The sequence below is a fragment of the Peromyscus californicus genome, unplaced genomic scaffold (genome assembly GCF_007827085.1).
Source record: "Peromyscus californicus insignis strain IS unplaced genomic scaffold, ASM782708v3 Scaffold_14__1_contigs__length_90479793_seg_2, whole genome shotgun sequence".
Lineage (NCBI taxonomy): Eukaryota > Metazoa > Chordata > Mammalia > Rodentia > Cricetidae > Peromyscus > Peromyscus californicus.
The window spans coordinates 41,078,325-41,098,593 of NW_026294436.1; the positions used below are offsets into that span (position 1 = coordinate 41,078,325).

At 51.3% G+C, this 20,269-nt stretch overlaps 1 protein-coding gene across 1 annotated transcript in view; it reads right to left on the reverse strand.

The window, feature by feature from the left end:
- The window catches only part of Lhx4 (LIM homeobox 4), a 41,258-nt gene that overhangs the window by 4,527 nt on the left and 16,462 nt on the right, over nt 1-20,269 (reverse strand). The window contains exons 2-3 of the mRNA XM_052737248.1: nt 19,122-19,293; nt 3,463-3,665 (exon numbers count right to left, since the gene is read on the reverse strand). Of these exons, the coding sequence (XP_052593208.1) occupies nt 3,463-3,665; nt 19,122-19,293 (375 nt within the window). The remainder of the gene's footprint in view (nt 1-3,462; nt 3,666-19,121; nt 19,294-20,269) is intronic.

Here is a 20,269-nt window from a genome sequence, read left to right on the forward strand (position 1 = left end):
TAAACCTGAAATGATGTGCTTTCAAAAAGTGCAGATGGCCGGGCGGTGGTGGCGCACGCCTTTAATCCCAGCACTCGGGAGGCAGAGCCAGGCGGATCTCTGTGAGTTCGAGGCCAGCCTGGACTACCAAGTGAGTTCCAGGAAAGGCGCAAAGCTACACAGAGAAACCCTGTCTCGAAAAAACAAACAAAAAAAAAAAAAAAAAAAAAGTGCAGATGCCCTTTATGTCCAAATGTCCAAATAAGGAAACTTGAAAAAGGAGTGTAAGCCTATAGTCCCAGCTGCTCAAGAGGCTGAGGCAGGAGGATCACTTGAGCCCAAGAGTTTGAGGCCAGCCTGGACAACACAATGAGACTTTCTCACTCAGAAGAAATGAAGTGTTATGGTAGGGTGTGTGTGCGTGTGTGTGTGTGTGTGTGTGTGTGTGTGTGTGTGTGTGTGTGTGTGTGAGGGGCCCCAATTCATGAGAGTCATTTTCAGAACAGGTTGGCCAAGTGAATCAGAAGTCATTTTTTCACAGCCCATGTCAGTACCCTGTCAGGATGTGGGTGGCTGGTTGGTCCAACACCACTGCTCATGTGCACGTCTTTCTCCATGTGATTATGGGAACTATTATGCTGTTATTTTAACATTCGCTGTGATTATAATTTAAAATCCTTTTTATATCCTATAACAATGTCATCCAAGTATTCATTAAGTAGTGGTGGCTGTGCTCACGCTGAAAAATGTACCCAAAAATCAATAACTTTGGTGCGGAAGTTAAATGTGATAAAAACACTATGAGGAGGGCCAAGCAAGACCATGACACCCTGGGCTGTTAATTTAGGAGAGAGTGTTCAGCAAGGTACTGGAGATAATGCTGAGAAAATAAAAAGGAACATTAGAGCAAAATACACTTTGGTTATGGATTGGTGTGACTGCAGAATACACCCTCACGACACACACTTACAGCATTAATTCCCATGGAGAATTAGCCTTAACATATGTTCGTTCTGAATTATACAGTGTCTCCTAAAACTTGTCCCTGGCATAAGATGCAGCCTCGTTGAAAATGCAAATATCGCAGGAGATGAGATGAAGGAGCAAAATCATTCCCACTGAGGTGCAAGTAGCTGATACTAGACCCTTTCTTTAGCTCAAGGGAGGGAATTGTGAGCTTGGAAAAAAAGGTTTAGAGAAACAGGAAGAAGTGAAAATTAAAAACAGCCAGACCTTCTACAGCAGACAAATGGCCCCTACCATGTCAAGGCTCCTGGGATTGCACAGAAGGGAAGGGACAGCTAGGGGCAGCGGGGACCTAGGGGACAAGCACAGAACTCTTGAGCTGCTTGTAACCCTTTCGTACACTTCACGTCCGGTCTACATTTCTCTCCACTAGGGCCTCACTCTTATTTAATATTCCCTTTTATAAGCATCATCCTAGTTAGCCTCAGGGAACAGCAGTGCAGCAAGGCTTCCTCAGCTCGCCAGAGGAGCTCCGAATCTGCAAGCCACCCACCCAGCCTTGGATGCCAAGACCAGAGCTGTCCATTGTCCTACGGAGGCTGCAGCAGGACAGACTCCTTCCAGAAGATGACAAGCCCCGCAACATCATTCTTGCCTCCCCTGTGACATTACTGCTTGTCTCCCTCTTCTCCGGAATTGCCCACAGCACCAGGAGATTCTGGGCTACGAACACACAAGGTCAACATGAGGTCTTTGACTGTAAGATCTAGCACAGGCCTAGGAGAGGTGTGCGTGCGTGGCTTTGGTGAAGGTCTGGTAGGGTCCCGCTCTAAATTGTCTTGGTATCTCTAAATCCACCTGTGTTGACGCCCTTCTGTGACAACCTGGTGGATTCCAAAGCAATAGCATGGGATTTTAAGGAACTAGAGCAGTGCTTCTAAACATGTGGGTGGCAACCCTTTGGGGGTCACCTAAGACCATTGGGAAACACAGATATTTACATTATGATTCATAACAGGAGCAAAGTTACAGTTATGAAGTAGCAATGAAAATAACTTTATGGTTGGAGGTCACCACAACATGAGGAACTGTATTAAAAGGTTGCAGTATTAGGAAGGTTGAGAATCACTAAAACAGAGTGAATGAGCTCATCAAGGCAGAGGTTTGGATGGGATCTACAGAGGTCTCTAGTCTCCGGGGAAGAAGGCCAATGTCCTTGGTCCACTAGTAAAGGCCAGAGCAAGGAGTCCCCAAGAGAGATGAGGCCCCTGTCCCATCATGCCACAAGCCAAAGCCAAGGTTAGCCCAGCTGGCTCACCCCAGGGCCCTGAAGAATTGCCTCAGCCTGCTCCCTACCACTAATAATAATAATAAAAATAATAATAAAAATAATAATAATAATAATAATAACAATAATAATAATAATTTCTCCATGAATTAATCAGACCCAGATAGCATGGGTAAGTGAACCCAGGAAAGAATTAGAAAGAAATACATGAAATTGTTTGTCTGTCTGTCTGCTTCCATCAGGCCCAGACCTATCAACAGAGCTGCCTTCCACAGAAATACCCGAGTAGATAAAAATGCTAGTCAAGGACAAAGGACCCTGATGTTCTGGGATGTGGCTGAGGAGCCCTAGGTTGGGTTTGGTCAGATTCTGAATTCAGAGGCAGGACGTGATACCCTCACCCTCTTGCCAGAGCTGTGACTGAAATGGGGGTGCTTCAGGAAGGTGAGAGTCAGGACTGGCCTTCCTGGAGGGAAAATGGGGGGCACACTGGTCTGAGCCTTGTGCAGGCAGAAAAGACTCTGCTCTGTGAGGCCAGGACAAGGCGGGCAAGAGCAGCAGCTTCTCGGGCTGCCCAGATGAGGCCAGGTTCCCAGGGGTGTCTGGGGAACACTGAGAGGGGACATCAGCCTGCACTGAGCTCTGAGTTGTCACTGAGCAGGGCTGTGGCCTCGAGGTAAGGTAAGGGCCATCACACTGTTGAGCCTCCCTAAGCGTGGCTCCTCCCAGCCATTGATCTGAGGGACGCACTTGCTCCAGCTGCGGGGCTTCAGGCACTCAAGGGTCTGTTCCCCTGAGCCCACAGCCTGAGGAGAGGCAGGAGACAACTGAAAACAGGCCGACCTGCAAGTCCTGTGGCTCTTGCTGACCGCAGCCTGTGAAGCATACATAGGATGATGAGGAAGGGTCAACCAAGCTCACCAGCCCCGCTCCAGGCAGAGATGACCGAGTGCACTACCTCATAAGAGCCTCAGCAGCTCTCAGTAACTACCACTTCACTAACGCTTCACAGAGCCAGCAAGGTCTAAGGGTTTGGGGGTGCTCAGAACTAACTCTCCCTGTGGAGCTCTGGTTACGATTCTCGGGTGTTGGCGGAGGGGAGGCTGAGTATTGGCAGCGCCCAGAGGGCTGGACAGGAGGGCCCCAGAGAGACAAGCGCCTCAGTGAGGAGCACACGGGGCGGCACGGCGCTGGAGGAGCTCGCGTGCGCGCGGGGCCATGCTGCTTACCATTTTGCTTGGCCGTCTCGTAGTCTTCTTTGCACACTAGCCGCCCGTCCTCCATGAGGTAGAACTCGTCCCCCGTGGCCAGCTGCCGGTTGCAGATGATGCAGGCGAAGCAGTGCAGGTGATAGACAAAGTCCTGGGCCTTGCGGACCACCTGGGTTGGGGGGATGCCCTGCTGGCAGGCTGTGCATTTTGTGCCAAAGCGCCTGTCAGGACGGCGGCAAAAGGAATTAAAAACAAGGGGGCCGTGGTTGGAGTCTCCACCATTTGTCGGCCCTCTCCTACCCCCACCACTCCAGTGTGCGAGAAACACCAAAGCGCACGTGCTCTGGGCCTCCTAACTTGCTTCATCGCTTTGTGCCAGGGGTGCTTATACAGCAAGCTAAGGGACTGGACCAGAGCTAGAGTCATCAGCTCCCGTCCCACCGCTGACATCCCAGGGATCCACAGGGACACCCTCAAGGCACAGAGGCAGAGGGAGGGGCTTCTAAGTGTCCCCCAGTGTAGGAAGTCACCCTTCACCTCCTGCTTTTCTCATCTTTATGGTGCTTCCTAAAAGACCAGCCTGGCAGGGAACCACGTACGCTGTGGGCCACTCAGACTAGCATACACAGTCTTCGGCAAAGTTTCCCACAGGAGGAAGCCCTGTGCGGCTGGCTGGAGGTCAGCACATGCCCGTTATCCACACTGGCACTCAGGAGAAAACACTGTCAGCAGAGTGAGGCTCTCTTGAAGACTTCTCCTGTTCCTTCTGAGCCCTCCCCGAAACACACGCGCACGCGCGCGCGCGCACACACACACACACACACACACACACACACACACACACGCACGCACACACGCACATGTATTGAGCACACAGAAAAGCCCAAACCTCTCCATGCATCCTGGGATGTCACTGTCCCAGGAAGGCCCAGGAAGCCATACTGTCAGACCCTTACTATATTCTCCAGTAAGGAATCTGCAGGTCTGACTTTGGAAAAGCCTGCTTTCAACAGTTCTCTGCTGTAGCCCTTTCTGGACTGGCACCAAGGCAAGAGGAAGCCAACCGCTGCCACCCTGTACCAGGGCTAGCAAGGGAGGAGAAATAGAAGAAGCATCCAGCGAGGTCCTTGAAGCCCATCAGAAACGAGAGAGAGAGAAAGAGAGAGAGAGAGAGAGAGAGAGAGAGAGAGAGAGAGAGAGAGAGAGAGAGAGAGAGAGAGGGAGAGAGAAAGACTAGAGTCGAGGCAGCGAAGGGGGTGGTCGGCCACAGGTAATTCTTCCCCGGTCTGGATGGAAAGGAGGGAGGCAGGAGGGGACGGGAAGCTGGGGCAGAGTTTAAAACAGCAATCAACCTAATTATTCATGACACTTCACACAGCAGAACTTTATCTTCTTCAGGATGAGAGACTTCGCCTAATGGATCTGGGGAAGGTTTGATTTTAATGGTCCTTTTAACTAATGCTTATAGGCAGCCCGATTTCCCCTGAAAGGACAGTACATATTTCATCCACATTAATACCAAATAAATTAATTATGGTCATGGCTATCATGATGAATCCCAGATTAATGCAGAATGATGGGTCTCTTATGCAGCAATGATACCTGCTGAGGGGGCTGCCCGGGCCTGCAACAGGCATGGACAGCTGTGGCTTCCACAGCACCCCCACCAGGGACATAGTATCCTGGAGAGAAGTGGGGGGTCTCCATCAAGCGTAGATTCCCAACTGCCAGTAGTGTGGTAGGGAGACTGCTTTTCTGAGAGCATACGAAAGAAGGGCTGCGTATGAGGAGCCGAGATGTACCTCTTACCTTAGAGAAAGCTAGCCTCTTAGAGCAGGAGTTTAGGACCTTATGAGGCCCCCAGATGGTCAGAATCCTGCCTAGAGGGACCCGGGCTTTTGTCAGATTTTCATAGGGATGCAGAACCCAGAAGAGCAGTTTCTATTTGCAGAATAAAAAAAAATTAGAGGATGTTCACAGAGGGCTGAACTTGAATGTGAGAGCACAGTGCCAAGTCTGCACCGGCCTCAGCTGCCCAGAACATGGGTGATGCCCAGGCTCCCTCCACATGCAGCAAAGCTGCAGCAGCTCCCGGTTTTACAGAAAGACAGGACAGCTCTGGCCTATATATGTGCATGCGCCTGCATGTCCCTGTGTGCATGGGAGTGGGACAGGGAGGCAGACAGAACGGACGCCTGCATCCATGTCACTTTTCCCATCTGCCCCTGCCAATGAACAGTACCTCCGCTATGCTCACTACAAACCCTTCCAAGAAGTTCTAGAAGGAATGGGAAAGTGCATCCAACACCTGCAGGCCGAAGATGCTGAGGCAGAAGCCTCTCCAGGGAAGATGTCTCTAATGCCAGTCCTTCCCAGGAGAAGAGGGTTGAGGGGAGAGCCCAGAGCGGAGCAAGACCCCGCAGCAGCCTCTCCCCCAGGAAAGCCACTTCTCCTGGCCCCTAAAAAGCAGCTGGACTTTCAATAGCCAGAAGAGCCCGGCTGACACGAGCAACCGAGACGTGAACGATACCGCGGGATAAATTTAATCTCATCCCGACAGTGATTCATGCCCGAGGGTGCAAGTGCACAAGGAAAATGAAAAATAAATGGACTTGCACACTAGCGTTTTTTTTTCCCCCCAGCCATTGAAGCAATTTTCCTGATTGTGGGATTTATACCAGTGGTAAGTGGAACCTGCCCCCTCGCTACCTTTTCCTCCTGAAGTATGGCCAACAGGATCCTTGCCAGGGGCACTCTGTGCACTGCCTTGGTCCTGTAGCTCCCCTGGCTTGTCCTAGCCCCAAGGAGCACTGCAGTCACAGCCTGTGGTCTCAGAATAAGTGGCTCGGCTATTAGGGTGGGGCAGGTTGTACACGGCGAGGACAATGGTCTCCAGTGTCCAATCTCAGACCAGTCACGGTCACAGAGGAAGAAGCTCTGGCAGGTGACACAACTGTCATATGACCAGACATACTGCAACACACAGCCATGTTTAAAAACGCCAAACAAACTAAAACTCTGAGTGTGGCTGCTACACAGAGAGTCGATAGTCTTAACAATAGTCTGATCGGTTTTGAAGGATGCTGGGGTGAGGGAGGAGGTGGACTAGCTAGGGAACATGGGTACTGGGGGGAATTCCCAGGCAGCACCTCCTCAGTGCCCATTCCACAGATCCACAGATCCTGCACTCTGGCCTCACTCTCTAGAAGGCTATTCCCGCCAGCTGTTCCCAACTAAGCCTCATAGGACGGTCAGTTTCCCACAGACAGCAGCTAGAGCTCATCCAAAATGAGCATGCCCAAGACACTAGGCTCCCACAGTGCCACAAGACAAAGGAATGCCAGGGAGGGCTTGCTGATGGCTCACCTATTTGTTGCTCTCATCCTCACCCAGCATGCAGTAGGGAAGCAACAAGACCTGCAGAATGAATGAATGAACTCCTGAAAGGTGCACCTGAGTAGCCAGGAAGAGCAGCTCCCAAGAGCGGAACGGCTCCCATCAAAAGCTTTTCTAGTGAGGACATGGCGTCCCGTGTTGCAGTTCACTTAAAACAGGAAACTTTCCACCTGCTCTCATTGTCATCACATTCATCTCAGAGATGTCTCCAGCGTCCAAGTTGAAAAGTGGGTGTCGTGATTCCTTGTAACAGATAGAAAACTGGGGCGCAGAGTGGTAGCATGCTGACTCCCGCTCACACCAATGGCGAAGGAGAGAGCGAGGATTTGAACTCAACGCTTCCAAAGCAATATAGGTTGTGCACAGCTGGCATCCGAGGAAACAGGCACAGATTTGGTGCCTGGGATGGCTTGATCTTGCTTGTCAACTTGATTGATGGAGAGACACCTGGGAGATCAGTGCAGCCCACTCTGGCTGTGTCTGTGACGGTATTTGCAGAGAGGACTAACTAAATGGGGAAGACCTGCCCTAGTGGAGATGGCATCATCCTATAGATTGGGGGTCCAGGGTGGAATAAAAGAAGAAGGCTGGAATGCAGGTCATTGCTCCATCTCTCTTCTCTACCTCCTGATCAACACAATGCAACCTGCTCCTCCATGCCTTCTCTGCCATAACGAGATGCAAACTCCTGATGTGGTAAGCTAAAGCAAGCTTTTCCCTTCTCGTGTTTACTTCTCCCTGGTATTCATCACAGCAACAGGAGGCTAACACAGTATCCCTGACCAAAGCCAAGCTTAAATACAGGAGCTCATGCCCTTCACATGTCTCCAGCAGCTCCCGGGCAGTAGAATCCCAGTCCCGTAAGGTGGGAGCTGCTGCAGTAGCCAAAATGTGTTCACCCATCACACAGCTCAGGGGCTAAGGAAGTGACAAAGACATCAGAGCCATCTCTCAGAACTACCCGTGACCCCAGGAAGGGCCAGCGCTTCTGTCCTTGTCCCACCCTCTGCTCTAGTGCCTTGCCTGAGTCCCTGCCTCTGTCTACCCCTCTGATCTTGAGGGGCCTAGCTGGAGCACTCACAAGTGCAAGAACAGTCACGGTGTCTGGATCCTATGGAAAGACAGCAGGGGCAGGCCCTGCAGGCACAGAGCTTCTTGAACTAGGGTCACAGAAATCCTACACTACAGACATGCCACACTTGGACAGTTTTAAATTCTGTCACATGACCAGATCCACGCAATTGTTTTGTGGTCCCTGAGACATCACTAAGTGCCCCATTCACCAAGCTCCTACTGCGTGTCCTGTGACATACATGAGCCACCATCCCTACCCCCCGGCCCTCAACTCAGCACTCCCTTGTCTTCTCCATGGCACCCACTGTCACCCCAGCACCCCCTACTCAGTCCTTGGCGACTACAGCTCCTGGCTCAGCATCTGGACCAAGACCTCCAGTGACGTCATTACACAGCCCTCCTGTTCTGCCCACTTGGGTACCTGATCTCTTCCTGAAGGTCATAGCCTTCACCCTTCCTCAGCCTCTCATTCCGAGAGTCTACCCAAGATCTTGTCTCTAGTCATCCCGCTGGGGGGTAACAGCCCCTGTCCACTATGCCCTCGTTCCCAAGTGCGCTCTAGCATTGACTCCAGGACACTATGCCCACATATCTCGCCTCTGCCTCTCACACCCCAGCCCTGTGGCCTCAGTTTCATCTCTACCCATCTACTCCACGTCCATCTGACTAATCCTTCCCTCACACCCTCTGGCTTCTCTCTACCTTCACCTTTCCCCAAAGCACAGGTGTCTGGGCAGAGCTGAGGAAAAGCACACCGCTTCACTGCTTAGACTTCCTTTAAACAATAATCATACTCCAAGAGGACTCCGGAGATCAGCACAGGCCTAACGAGTAGACCTAGACACAGACCTACCATGTGCTACCCCAACCCATCCTCCCACCCACCATAGTAACAGGAGGTTTATTTCCCCAGCCCTGGCTTCCTATAGGTGGCCTGAGCTACTGTTCACAGCCCACACAGAGTGTGGGCATGGAGGGCCTGACTGGATTCCCCAAACAGCTGTGCCCTCGGCCCTCCACATCCTTCTACCTGTTTCCTTGATCCTTCCCTTCAGCACACAGGACACATGACACTGTTTCTGATACTTGACCTGCACAGTCCCCATGCCTCAACTTCCCTTTAAAGCAAACTCCATGCCCCATCCCACCTTCTACACAGCCCCCTCCTTTAGCAAACTCCTCAGAAAAGGTCTAGAATTGATAACTCCTGTGCTCCTGGGCCAAGCTCCTCTTGAAGTCAGCCTGTCAGTGCGCTGCCTGGCCAATCAAGCCTGCATGGATAGCCTTGTATTGCTAAATCCAGCAGTCAGCTCTCATGCCCCACTGATATCCTATCTCTAGAGCTGGGTCCCCTTCCCAGAGTAGGGCCTGGGTTCCAAGAATGTGTGGAATAGCCACACCGAGCCACACAATAGCCACTCATTAAAGATGAGAAGTGGGTAAGGTGGCCTCATAGCTGAAAACCACAGAGATGGGGTTGGATCCTAGAGCCCTTCCTAAGGGCTTCCCTCACGCCTGGTGGCTGGGAGGCAGGCAGTGGGCACCAAGCCAGGCCCCAGTTCAACCTCCCATGAGCGGGAGCTGCCACCTCCTGATGCGCCATCCGAAGGAAACAAAATACTGCCTAGCTTGATTTTATGCTTTAATTGCTTGGCGGTGATTTACTGCTGGCTGTATATTTTTTTCTCGGCTGACACTTCCCTACATGTATTTCTTTTATCTATCACCACACTTGACAGGTGAGTTGCTGATATTTACTGTTACTGTATGTACCAATATTTCCAACATATATCACCACCCACTCTATGGCCACAACCATGTCACGTAAAGCTCTGCCCGCTCTATGGTCAGCCTGCTGCACACATAAAAAGGGGGTCACATCTGGAGGAGGCTGACACCAGAGTACAGGAGAGCCTCTGGGATGGGGATCTAGCCCCGCTCACGGCATGAAATCATACAGTCACATTCCCACAGTGCCAGGATTGCCCCCACAATCTCATTTTTAAAAAATGTGTGTATACAATGTATGTGCAGTATGTATATGTATGTGCATGTTCAAGAGGAGTGGTCATGCAGATGCTGGACATGTGTGTGGAGGGTCAGAGGGCAGTCTTGGGTGTTAGTCCTTGCCTACCACCTTATGTGAGGTAGGGACTCTTTATTTTGATGGCTGCATATTCTAGGAGAGCTGGCCAGCCAGCTCCCAGGGATTCTCACCACGGGTGGGCTGGGATTATGGTGTGCACTACTCTACCTGGTTTTACGTGGTTCTAGGGATTAGAACTCGGGTCCCCATGCTTGCACACCCTGCGCTTTACCTACTGAGCCATCTCCTTAGCCCACAGTCTGCTTTTTATTTGGGTTTTTATTATTATTACTTGGTTTTTTGAGACAGGGTCTCACTGTGTAATCCTGACTGGCTTTGAACTCACAGAGATCTGCCTGCCTCTGCCTCCCAAGTACTGGGATTAAGGGCATATACTACCATGCCTGACCATTAATGTGATTTGTTGTTGTTGTTGTTGTTGTTTTTGTTGTTGTTGTTGTTGTTTTGAGACAAGGTTTCTCTGTGTAGTTTTGGAGCCTGTCCTGGATCTCACTCTGTAGCCCAGGCTGGCCTCGAACTCACAGAGATCCACCTGCCTGTGCCTCCTGAGTGCTGAGATTAAAGGCATGCACCACCACCGCCCGGCTTAATGTGATATTTTAATTTTCTTTTTTTTTTTTTTGTTTTTTTTTTTGGTTTTTCGAGACAGGGTTTCTCTGAATATTTTAATTTTCTATAAAGAGCATGCAGCGTTGTTATTCTGAGATGAATGTTACATGAGAAGCCTTAGAACTAATAACTTAATCCAACCCCATCACCTAAGGGAGAAGGAAACTGGAGCCCAGAGATGGGTAATGACTTGCCCAAGACCACACAGCTCATAGTAAGAAAAAGTTGGGAGGGCCTGAGTTAATCTCCCTTGTCAACTTGACTAGACTTAGAATCATCATATAAGTAGATGTCTGGGCATCGCTAGGACGGTCTTTTTGGAAAGGTCTGATTGAGCAGGGAGGCCCCACCCTGAATGTGGACGGGAAGTCCCAGACTGAATAAAATGGAGAAAGTGAGCTGAGCTCTAGCACTCATCTCTCTGCTTCCTGATGGGGACACAATGTAACTAGCTGTCTCCTACTGCTACCACTGTGGACACGATATAACCAGCTGCCTCCTACTGCTACCACTGTGGACACAATGTAACCAGCTGCCTCCTGCTGCTACCACTGTGGACACAATGTAACCAGCTGTCTCCTGCTGCTACCACTGTGGACACAATGTAACCAGCTGCCTCCTGCTGCTACCACTGTGGACACAATGTAACCAGCTGCCTCCTGCTGCTACCACTGTGGACACAATGTAACCAGCTGCCTCCTGTTGCTACCACTGTGGACACAATGTAACCAGCTGTCTCCTACTGCTACCACTGTGGACACAATGTAACCAGCTGCCTCCTGCTGCTACTACTGTGGACACAATGTAACTAGATGCCTCCTACTGCTACTACTCTGGACACAATGTAACTAGCTGTCTCCTCCTGCTGCTACCCCTGTGACTGTCCAGCCATGACTGACTCTTACACCGCCAGCCAAAAGAAACCCTTCCTTCCTCAAGCTGGTTTGACTGGGCGTTTTCCACAGTGATGAGAAAACGAAGGAATACAGAGGCCCCGTGTCCTCTCTTGCCTTGCGAGAGCCATGTGTGCTCCCTAAGAAGAAATGGGGCACAGAGAACCTGCACCCCCAAAGCTTTCAGAAGCCAAGCCTTTCTCTGTCTGTGGTCACCTCACCCCCGTTGCCTCCTGAAACTTCCAAGCTCAGCATTCCTGGTCCCACAGTCTGGCTCCCCTTCATCTCCTGCTGAATCTCTGGCCAAGGTCACACTATGGTTGTCAGAGCCAGCATCTGGCCACTGCCCATGTAATATGCACCCAGAAATGTCATTTGAATAACCCCACTAAAGCGTTCAACAGCCCTTGTAGGCAGGTGTTATTATTAGTATTCCCAATGGCAAGAGACTTGGAACCATCAATTTGGTGCACAGCAACCCTTCATCCCCCACTCATCTTCCTTAGGCCTAAAAGACCCTTGTCACTCTGGGTGGGTCAGCATCTGCCAAGGGGTTGGCTCAGCTGTTACTAACAACCATGGGCAGAAGACTCACCTTGTAGACTTGATCCTGGGCCAGGGTCCAGGCTGTGACCAGAACCATGGTACCCCATGCATCTGTGAACAGATAGTCTGTAGACTTTACATGCTTACCCTGTTTCCTGCAGCCAGAGGTTGCTGATCTCTGAGTTCCAAACTACAGTAGTTTGGCAGACACTGGCAGACAGTGGAAAGGGAACTTGGAGACAGAGTGCCACCCAGTCCCTCAGGATTTTTTTCCCCCTCTGCTCACCGCTAAAACTGACCACAGACTCCAACCCTCTTCTGTTTCTCCCTCTCAAAGTGGGATTCTAGGGACATAGAAAGTTCTCTGAGCAACAGAATCACAAATCAGACACTGGCTCTGACAACCATGGTGTGACCTTGGCCAGAGATTCAGCAGGAGATGAACGGGAGCCAGATTGTGGGACCAGGATTACCAAGCTTGGAAGTTTCAGGAGGTGGTGGGAGTTAGTTGACCAGAGAGGGGCCTGGCAGGAAGGGATGGGTGGGTTGATGGAGTTGCAAGGGGAAAGGGTGGTTGTCTGAAAGCGTTGGTAGTGCAGAAGTGTCTACCAGGAGCCTGTGGGACAGTGGCAGTAGGCATGACAAGGAGGCTTCGAGATGGCCCGATGTGGCTTGCCACCCGAATAGGCAGGCATGAGAGTGAAGGAGAGCATAAAAAGGCTTGCCTGTACTGCTGCTGGCCTTGATGCTGCCCACAGCTGCCACTCCTGCGTCACCCAGCTCCACCATGCTTGGGGACCTGTTTATTCAGTCCAGTGCCATCTGCCCCCTGGACTGATTTGCAACTGTTTAGTTACAAAGCGTCCCCCATGGCAGGAGATCCCGGGGTGTGATATCCACAGATGTCGGGAGGCTGGGCTCTGGAGGGTGGACACAGGGCACAGCTGAACTCAAGGGAGCTGGGTGGTCAGATAATCCTGGGCTCATCACCACCTGATATATGGCTGCTGGTCCCCAGGGGGACCTGCTGGGCTAAGTAATTGCTTCTGTCTTGATTACTGGCTGTCACAAATGACTGTGGCTTGGTCCCTCCAGTGTGTTCAAGTCTTACAAATGTCCATGCACACAGGCACTATCAGGACCATCTGATCGTTACCTTAAAAGGTTTAATTTGTTTAGCAAGGGAATTAGGCTATAAACTATTCAGAAATTATGGAAAGCCACATGTCAAAGAGACCCTCCTGCCTGCAGGTCTGCAGGTTCCTCATCTCTCTCTCTCTCTCTCTCTCTCTCTCTCTCTCTCTCTCTCTCTCTCTCTCTGTGTGTGTGTGTGTGTGTGTGTGTGTGTGTGTGTGGTGTGTAGGGTCTGTGTGTGTGGGGGGGTCTCTGTGTGTGTGTGGTGTGGGCATGGGGGTGTGTGGGGGTGTGGTGTTGGGGAGGGTGTGGTGTGTGTGGTGTGTATGTGTTTGATGTGCCTATGTGTGTGTGTGTGTGTGTGTGTCTGTCTGTCTGTCTCCCAGCAAGTGTATAGTTATCAGGAATACAAATGGCAGAGCCAGAGTCTGGTCCCAGACTGCATCTACAACCATTAAGCAGCTCCAGAATGTTCTCAGTCTAAAGCAACAGGCTCCCATCCTACATCCACATCAAAACTGGCTCCAAGGATCTGACTTGTCATGGCCACAACTTCTGCCCAGAGCCCTGCCTGGCCCCGGGCTTTTTACAGCCTCAACACCCCAGCCCCCCACCCCACCCTAGGACAAGCCTTCTCTCTTTCTTTCCTACCACTGCATAGACATCACTACCCTGACGAGAAGCACTCATAATGGTAAGTGGCTAGCATTTGCTTCCTCTAACTGAACCCTAACAGTAACTCAGAAGGGCTGATGCTCTCATTCCCACTTTAGAGATGGCAAAGCAAAGCTCAGCGAGGTCTGATGCTTCAAGTTCACACAGATCCTGGATTATTAACGCCCCACTCCTACATGGTCTAAGAATCCCACCAAGGAGAGGCCAACCTCGTTTCTTAAAGACAAGCCCATATGCAAATCAGTTAAGGAATAGAGAGGTTCTGGTCACTGAGAGACTAGGTGGAGGACACCAGTGAAGACCTGTGCACAGCCAGCAAAACCACCCTGTGGCAGCCAAATTGCCAGCATGCTGCAACACAGCATCCCGGACTGCAGGGATAAATCACACAGCCCCAAGGACGCTGCCTACCTGCCCTTGGCTGACAGCCACTGGGAGATTGACTGGTTGGGGGAGGGGCTGGTGAGGCAGAGGGAATGCTCACCCACATAGCTCCCTGGAGCTGTGTCCTTCGCCCCTTGGGAGAGCCCCTTAGCTACCTATCAGGGTGAAGGCTGCAGGATCAGGGAGGTATCCCCCCTAAAAGCACTACCTTTCAGATGGAAGCCCTCTAGCATCCCAGCACTCTAGAAAGCCCGAGCCTGTCTCCCACAGCCCCTGACAGACCCCTGGTGGCCCAGGGTAGCCTGATGCTCCCCACATCGCAGAATGACCTTGAAGTCTTCCCTTCCCCTGGATGCTGTATGAATCTCACAGCCTTCCACTCCACAGCCATGCTTGCTCTCAAATCATAAGCATCCTGTTTTCTCTTTCAAACTACATCAATCAACAGGACCAGTTTCTCTGTAGCTTAGCATCTAACACACTGCTAACACCCTCCCACACGCCACTCGCTGCCCTACCTGGACGTGAGCCACTCTAGGCAGATACAGGTCATCTCTACCAGACGCTCTCAAAGCTGAAGGAAGGAGAATAGGAGAGGTGGGAGCAGCTCGGGCCCAGAAGAGGGGCTCTAACAGCCATATCCTCCACATCATGGCCAGGTACCCAGAAATAGTCACAAAGCCCCTAGTGTCATGTGGACATGGTTTCCCACTACCTTCTCCCCCACTCTAGAGGTCAATGTGTGCTCTTGAAAGGCAGAGGAAGGCTGGGTACTTGCTTTTTTTTTTTTGTTTTTTTTTTCAGACAAGCAGCTAGTAAAAGATAGGACAGACGCCACCAAGCACCATCTCGGGTCACCAATCTGCTTCTACAACTCCATTTCGCAAAGTGATCCTATGTACTGAGGATCTTCTCTAGCAAGTAACATCAGAATTCTTACTTTTCCTAAACAAAGCAACAAAGCCCAGAGGTGTTAAGGGGTCTGTCTAATGGTACCAGTGTAGGAAGCCAGCTCCTGGGTGCACTGTGCTTCATTTGGCAAACTCCTAGGGCTCCCTGCCACCTTGATGGTGATGATGCGTGGACTCAGAAGGGCCCCCACACTCCTACTCTCCTCAGGCTCTGGCCCTGAGACAAGGAGACAAGTTGGACAAATGATCTGGAAAGAATTTGCCTAACAAATGCAGTACAACAGGATTTAGGGTGCCCTCTGCATGGAGGGTGGCTCTCCTAGCCCCTGACTGGACTCAGTGAATTACACAGCCCCATTTCTATGTATTAGTACCTCTTCCCTTGGGCTTGAAGATTTTATCTCCTTTGGAGAAGAGAAGCTAAAGGCCCAGAAAGCAAAAACAACAACAAAAGAAAAAAAATCAACCCGTGATACTGAGCAAGCAGGTCAGAAGTCAACAACCCCGTAAGAAAAGAATGCAACCTCCACATAGTAACTCTTTCTTTGGGTTTACAACAACATCGCCCCCTGCTGCCTGTGGCCAGTATTACCATAGCTCCCTGGTGGAAGGACAGCCAAGTCCTGGGTGCGGCTCTCTCAGTTCCCACTCTTTGCTGCTGAGATAATACACGCTTCCAAGGGCACTCACTCTTCACATCACGTTCTTGACTTGCAAACTTCACATAGAACACAAGTGAGGAATGTCCCTGTGGCTATGCAAAGCAATAAAGTAGTTACCCTGCCCCATGTTGTGGGCAAACATTATTATTATTCCAGGAACTTAGAACCACAGTGAGGGTCAGCAGAGCAGGTGAGTCCTATCCCTGTCTCGGGGCAGGGCTATGCAGCAGCTGCCAGAAAAAAAACACGGTTTTCTTCCTCTGTTCCTTCAAAGAGCACAGAGAAAGGATTTTCCCTGGCTCTGACCAGTGTCTTCCAAATTCCACACCAGAGAGCACACTGCAGTTCGTGCTAACTGATTCCTTTTGCAGAGTTCCTAAAGGTGTGACTTCTGGTAGCCAAATACGACCAGAGGGAATATTCCTGCCACACCCCTGAGCTTCTCTAGGCAGCAGTTACTTGTATGGAAGCAGGTGACATCTAATGAGCTATAATAAAGAGCAGATTGCCCCTGAGCCCCAAATAGGCAGCAGATCCTAAAGTACCAGGTGATGGGAAGTACAACTCTAACTGTCAGCCTGCTCCCTCCCAGTCCTTACCTGGGATGGGGTCTGCAGCATCATCCAAGAAGCTGCAGTCCCAGGGAGTTGGGCGAGATGCATAAATCAAATCTCCTCACTGGACACTTGGAAGTTGCCAATCTTCCCCTCTGGTTAATGGCCTTGGCTTGACTTCCTTCCACACAGCACCCCTCACAGAGCTAATGGCCTGCTTCAGCACTGAACCTGTGGCCAGCTCCCTCCCTGCCAACCCAGACGGAGCTCAGCAGAGCCGCCTTGCAGAACAAAGGGAATCATTATGGCTGTGTTTCTCAAGACACCAAGCAAAATACAGAAGAAACTGTTCACCAAAGCCCTTGTAACTCCGTTGTGGAATTTACTACTGGTTTCTCAAACCCAGCAGTGGTCTATGGGCAAAGGTTGGGTGTTTATGTGGAGGAATACACAGGTCCCCAGCCAACAAGGAAGATAAGACAGGCTCAGGAGGAATGAGCCTGCCTGAATCAGCCTTGTAGGAGAAGGGGACCATGGGAAAGGGTGTGATGCCTCTCCAGGGCTCCTACTATCAGGGACTTTTCTCTGAGCTTCCACAGTGGGGCGAGTCACCCTTAAGAGTATAGTCATCCTGCCCAGAGGAGGAAGCAGCCTGGAACATGTGCTGAAGCAGGAGAAGAACCACAAGGAAGCAGTGAGTGAGGACCGGAAGCCCTGAGCCAAAGCCTCGGAGAGTGCCACCAGGCAGTTCTGCGGATAAAGGGGCCCTGGAGAAAGAGTGAGCTGGGATCAGGACCTGAGCTGTGAGGCAAGGCAGCTAATCTGGAGAGGTTTCTGGACTTCAGGAAGCAGGGGAGGGCCAGTTAGAAGCTACTCCTACTAGGCCAGGAAAGGGGCCAAGTGAGAGCCATGGTGTGGGGAGACCATGGAGGCAGGGGCTGCTGGGGTAGTGGCCTGAGTGAGGAAGGCCTGCAGTGATCCCGCCCCTGCCCTCACTCTAAGCCCCTCCTGGACTTAGGGAGACCCTCTTTCCTTGTTATTCCTTCTTCCAAACCCTTGTTTCCCACTCCCTTTCTCAAGCTAGAGCCAGCTAGACACTGTCAAAACTAGACAGGCCCCTGAGGCAATACTGAAGGACTCAGGGGGAACTGCTGGTGGGGAAGCCCTGAACCCAAGGCTCTGGCAGCCTCTGCCTCTCCCACACCTGCTACCCTCACCTGCCAGGCTAGACCAGCCAGAGACCCTGTGGACTGTGATTTCTGGTCCAGGGAGCTCTCAGTACCTGCCCCAGCTCTGTCTCTGGGTGTCTGAGAGGGTAATTTAGACTTCGCCTCACCTCTGGAGCTCTGTGAGGCTGTCCCAAAGTGCAGGGACAAACTGGAGGGTGTTGCCCTCATCACAGAAGGAGGCCACCCCTTCCCCAGCCTCCCTAGCTCTCCTTAGACACACACACACACACACACACACACACACACACACACACACACACACACTCACGAAGGAATCCACCCCATAAGGACTGCCAGGCTGCCTGGCCAAGGCATCATTGAGGCACCAAGATGGAGACTTCGTCACCTGCTGAGCCACAGCGTGAGTGAAAGAGTAGAAACACAGAGGAGTCAGAGGTGGAGAAAACCAGAGGAGGATGGGAAGAAGAAGGAGAAGCAGTGACGGTCCCCTCCAAAAAAAAAAAAAGGAAGGAAGAGACGGGTCGGTAATGTTTCATGAAAGGAATTAGAGAAACCTCAGTGTCTCCCATTCTCTCTCCCCCTTGTCTCCAGAACACAGGGGACCAGGAGGCTGTGTGCTGCCCCTGCGTGGCTGGCCATTGGTCTCAAATGCTTTGGGACTGGGTGAGCCTCCCTGGCAGCCCCGCTTTACTCTCATGGAGCTGGGGGAGGGGGGGGTTGTGTGAGTGAGCACCAGGCTCAGGATCACTAATGTGTCACTCAACCCACCCCCACCCCCACCCCCACCCCCGGGCTTGGTTTTCCTTGGGTTGGACAGTCCATGTTGACTAAACCATCAGCCTTAGGTAATGAATGGGTCCTAGGAAGGAACTAGGATTCAGGAAATAAATTCTGGGAGACTCTCCCTGACCCAAAAGCAAGTTTTTCCTGATGAACTCAATCCCAGAATGAAAAGTCCAGAACAGCCTAGAGAACCAGTGTCAGGTGAACTTTCCTCTCAAGAACTTTACATATATCCCCCTATTTAAAGCCAATGTGAGAGGGGAGTTCTATTTATAGCCCCATTTTACAGATAAGCAAATTGAGGCACACCAAAGTTAACCAACTGACTAAAAGAACATAGCCAATAAGTGGTTTCAAACCCAGACAGGGCTGGGCTCTTAACTATCATATGAGACTGCCTCCTCACATATTTCCATTCCAGACAACAACACTCCTCCAGGCATAGGGCACAAACTAAAAGCATTTGCTCTGAGAGTCCCCCCCCCCCGAATGATTTGGCAAACCCTGAGCCCCAGCTCCCTGAGACAAAAAGCACAGTTCCTCACACAAAGCCCTGCCTGTGCCCTCTGCTACATCCCCGCTCTGAAGAGCCCCGGAGAGGCCAGACGGCAGCAATGGGCTTGAGGGGGACCTCAGCAAAGGGCATGCCCAGAATTCCTTCAGCTCCTCGGGAACTGAAGCCTCTGCACTCTCCCTGTCCTCTCCACTGGCCTAGGGAAGGCAGAGGCAGCTAAGTGAGGAGCGTAGGCTGTGACTCACTTGAAAAAATCTTCCTTGCAGTAGACGGTCCCGGCCCTGGAGAAGCACCTGTCAGCCAGCTGCATCTGGCAGTCTGCACACTTGAGGCAGGAGCTGTGCCAATGTCTATCCAGGACCTTCAGGATGAACTTATCCAGGATGTGCTGATTGCAGCCAGCACACTGGGGGATCTCTATGGAGAGAAGAGAGAGAGACAGTGTGAGCCTTCCACAGCCAGACCAGGTCCTGAAATGGATGCCTCATGGACTCAAACCCCCAGGCTGCCACATTTTCACTACTAGGTAGAAGTTGTGTTGAAAAGCACCAGCCCAAAGTGAACCGTGTCTAGGCACGGACCGAGAACATCTGGCCTAAAAAGCAAATGCTATCAGGAGTGGGGTTAAGCCAAGGTCCAGGCCTGAGGGTGCTCAAGGGAATCTCAGCATCTTCATGAACTGAAAAAGAGGCCATGACCGCCCTGAGCCTGTGCCCCCAGTGATGTTCTTGCCTGTGCTTCAGGCAGGAAAGGCACACATCGGTTTTCCAGACTCCCTTCCAGCTTGGGTTCTGAAATGCCCGGGATGGAATCCAGGGCCTCACACATGCTGGGCATACTCTACCACTGAGCTACATCCCCAACTCCCAGTTTGGGTTTTGAGTTGATCGAAGCCCACCAATCAGAGGTACTGAAAGAAATTCAGACCTGAGTGAAATGGATGACAGCTGAGGAACAGCCTTGCATCATACCAGTATGGTCTTAGTAGAGGCAATGAGGAGCTGTGGTCCAAACGCCCTGAACAGTCATGGCAAAGGCAATGATGTTCTGGAGGGTGGGCATTATCCCTGGAAGCTCAGTAGTGAGCTGGCTCCTCCAGGCTGAAAGTTACTCAGCACCTGGTAATGGACCATGGTCTACTACAATAAGGAAAGTAGGTTCTGATGCCTGCAACTGAACTCTAACCACTGCCCCATCCTTTTCCTCAGTGATTCCTGGTCTGCCTTTCCAACTAATCCTATCAAGGGATTGCTTGGAGGTTTGAAAATATCTTGGACCACTACTCCAAAATCTGTAAAATGATCAGGCTTCCGCGCTGGATGAACAAAGCGTGCTAGTGTCTCCAGTTATTTCCCCTACACACACACACACACACACACACACACACACACAC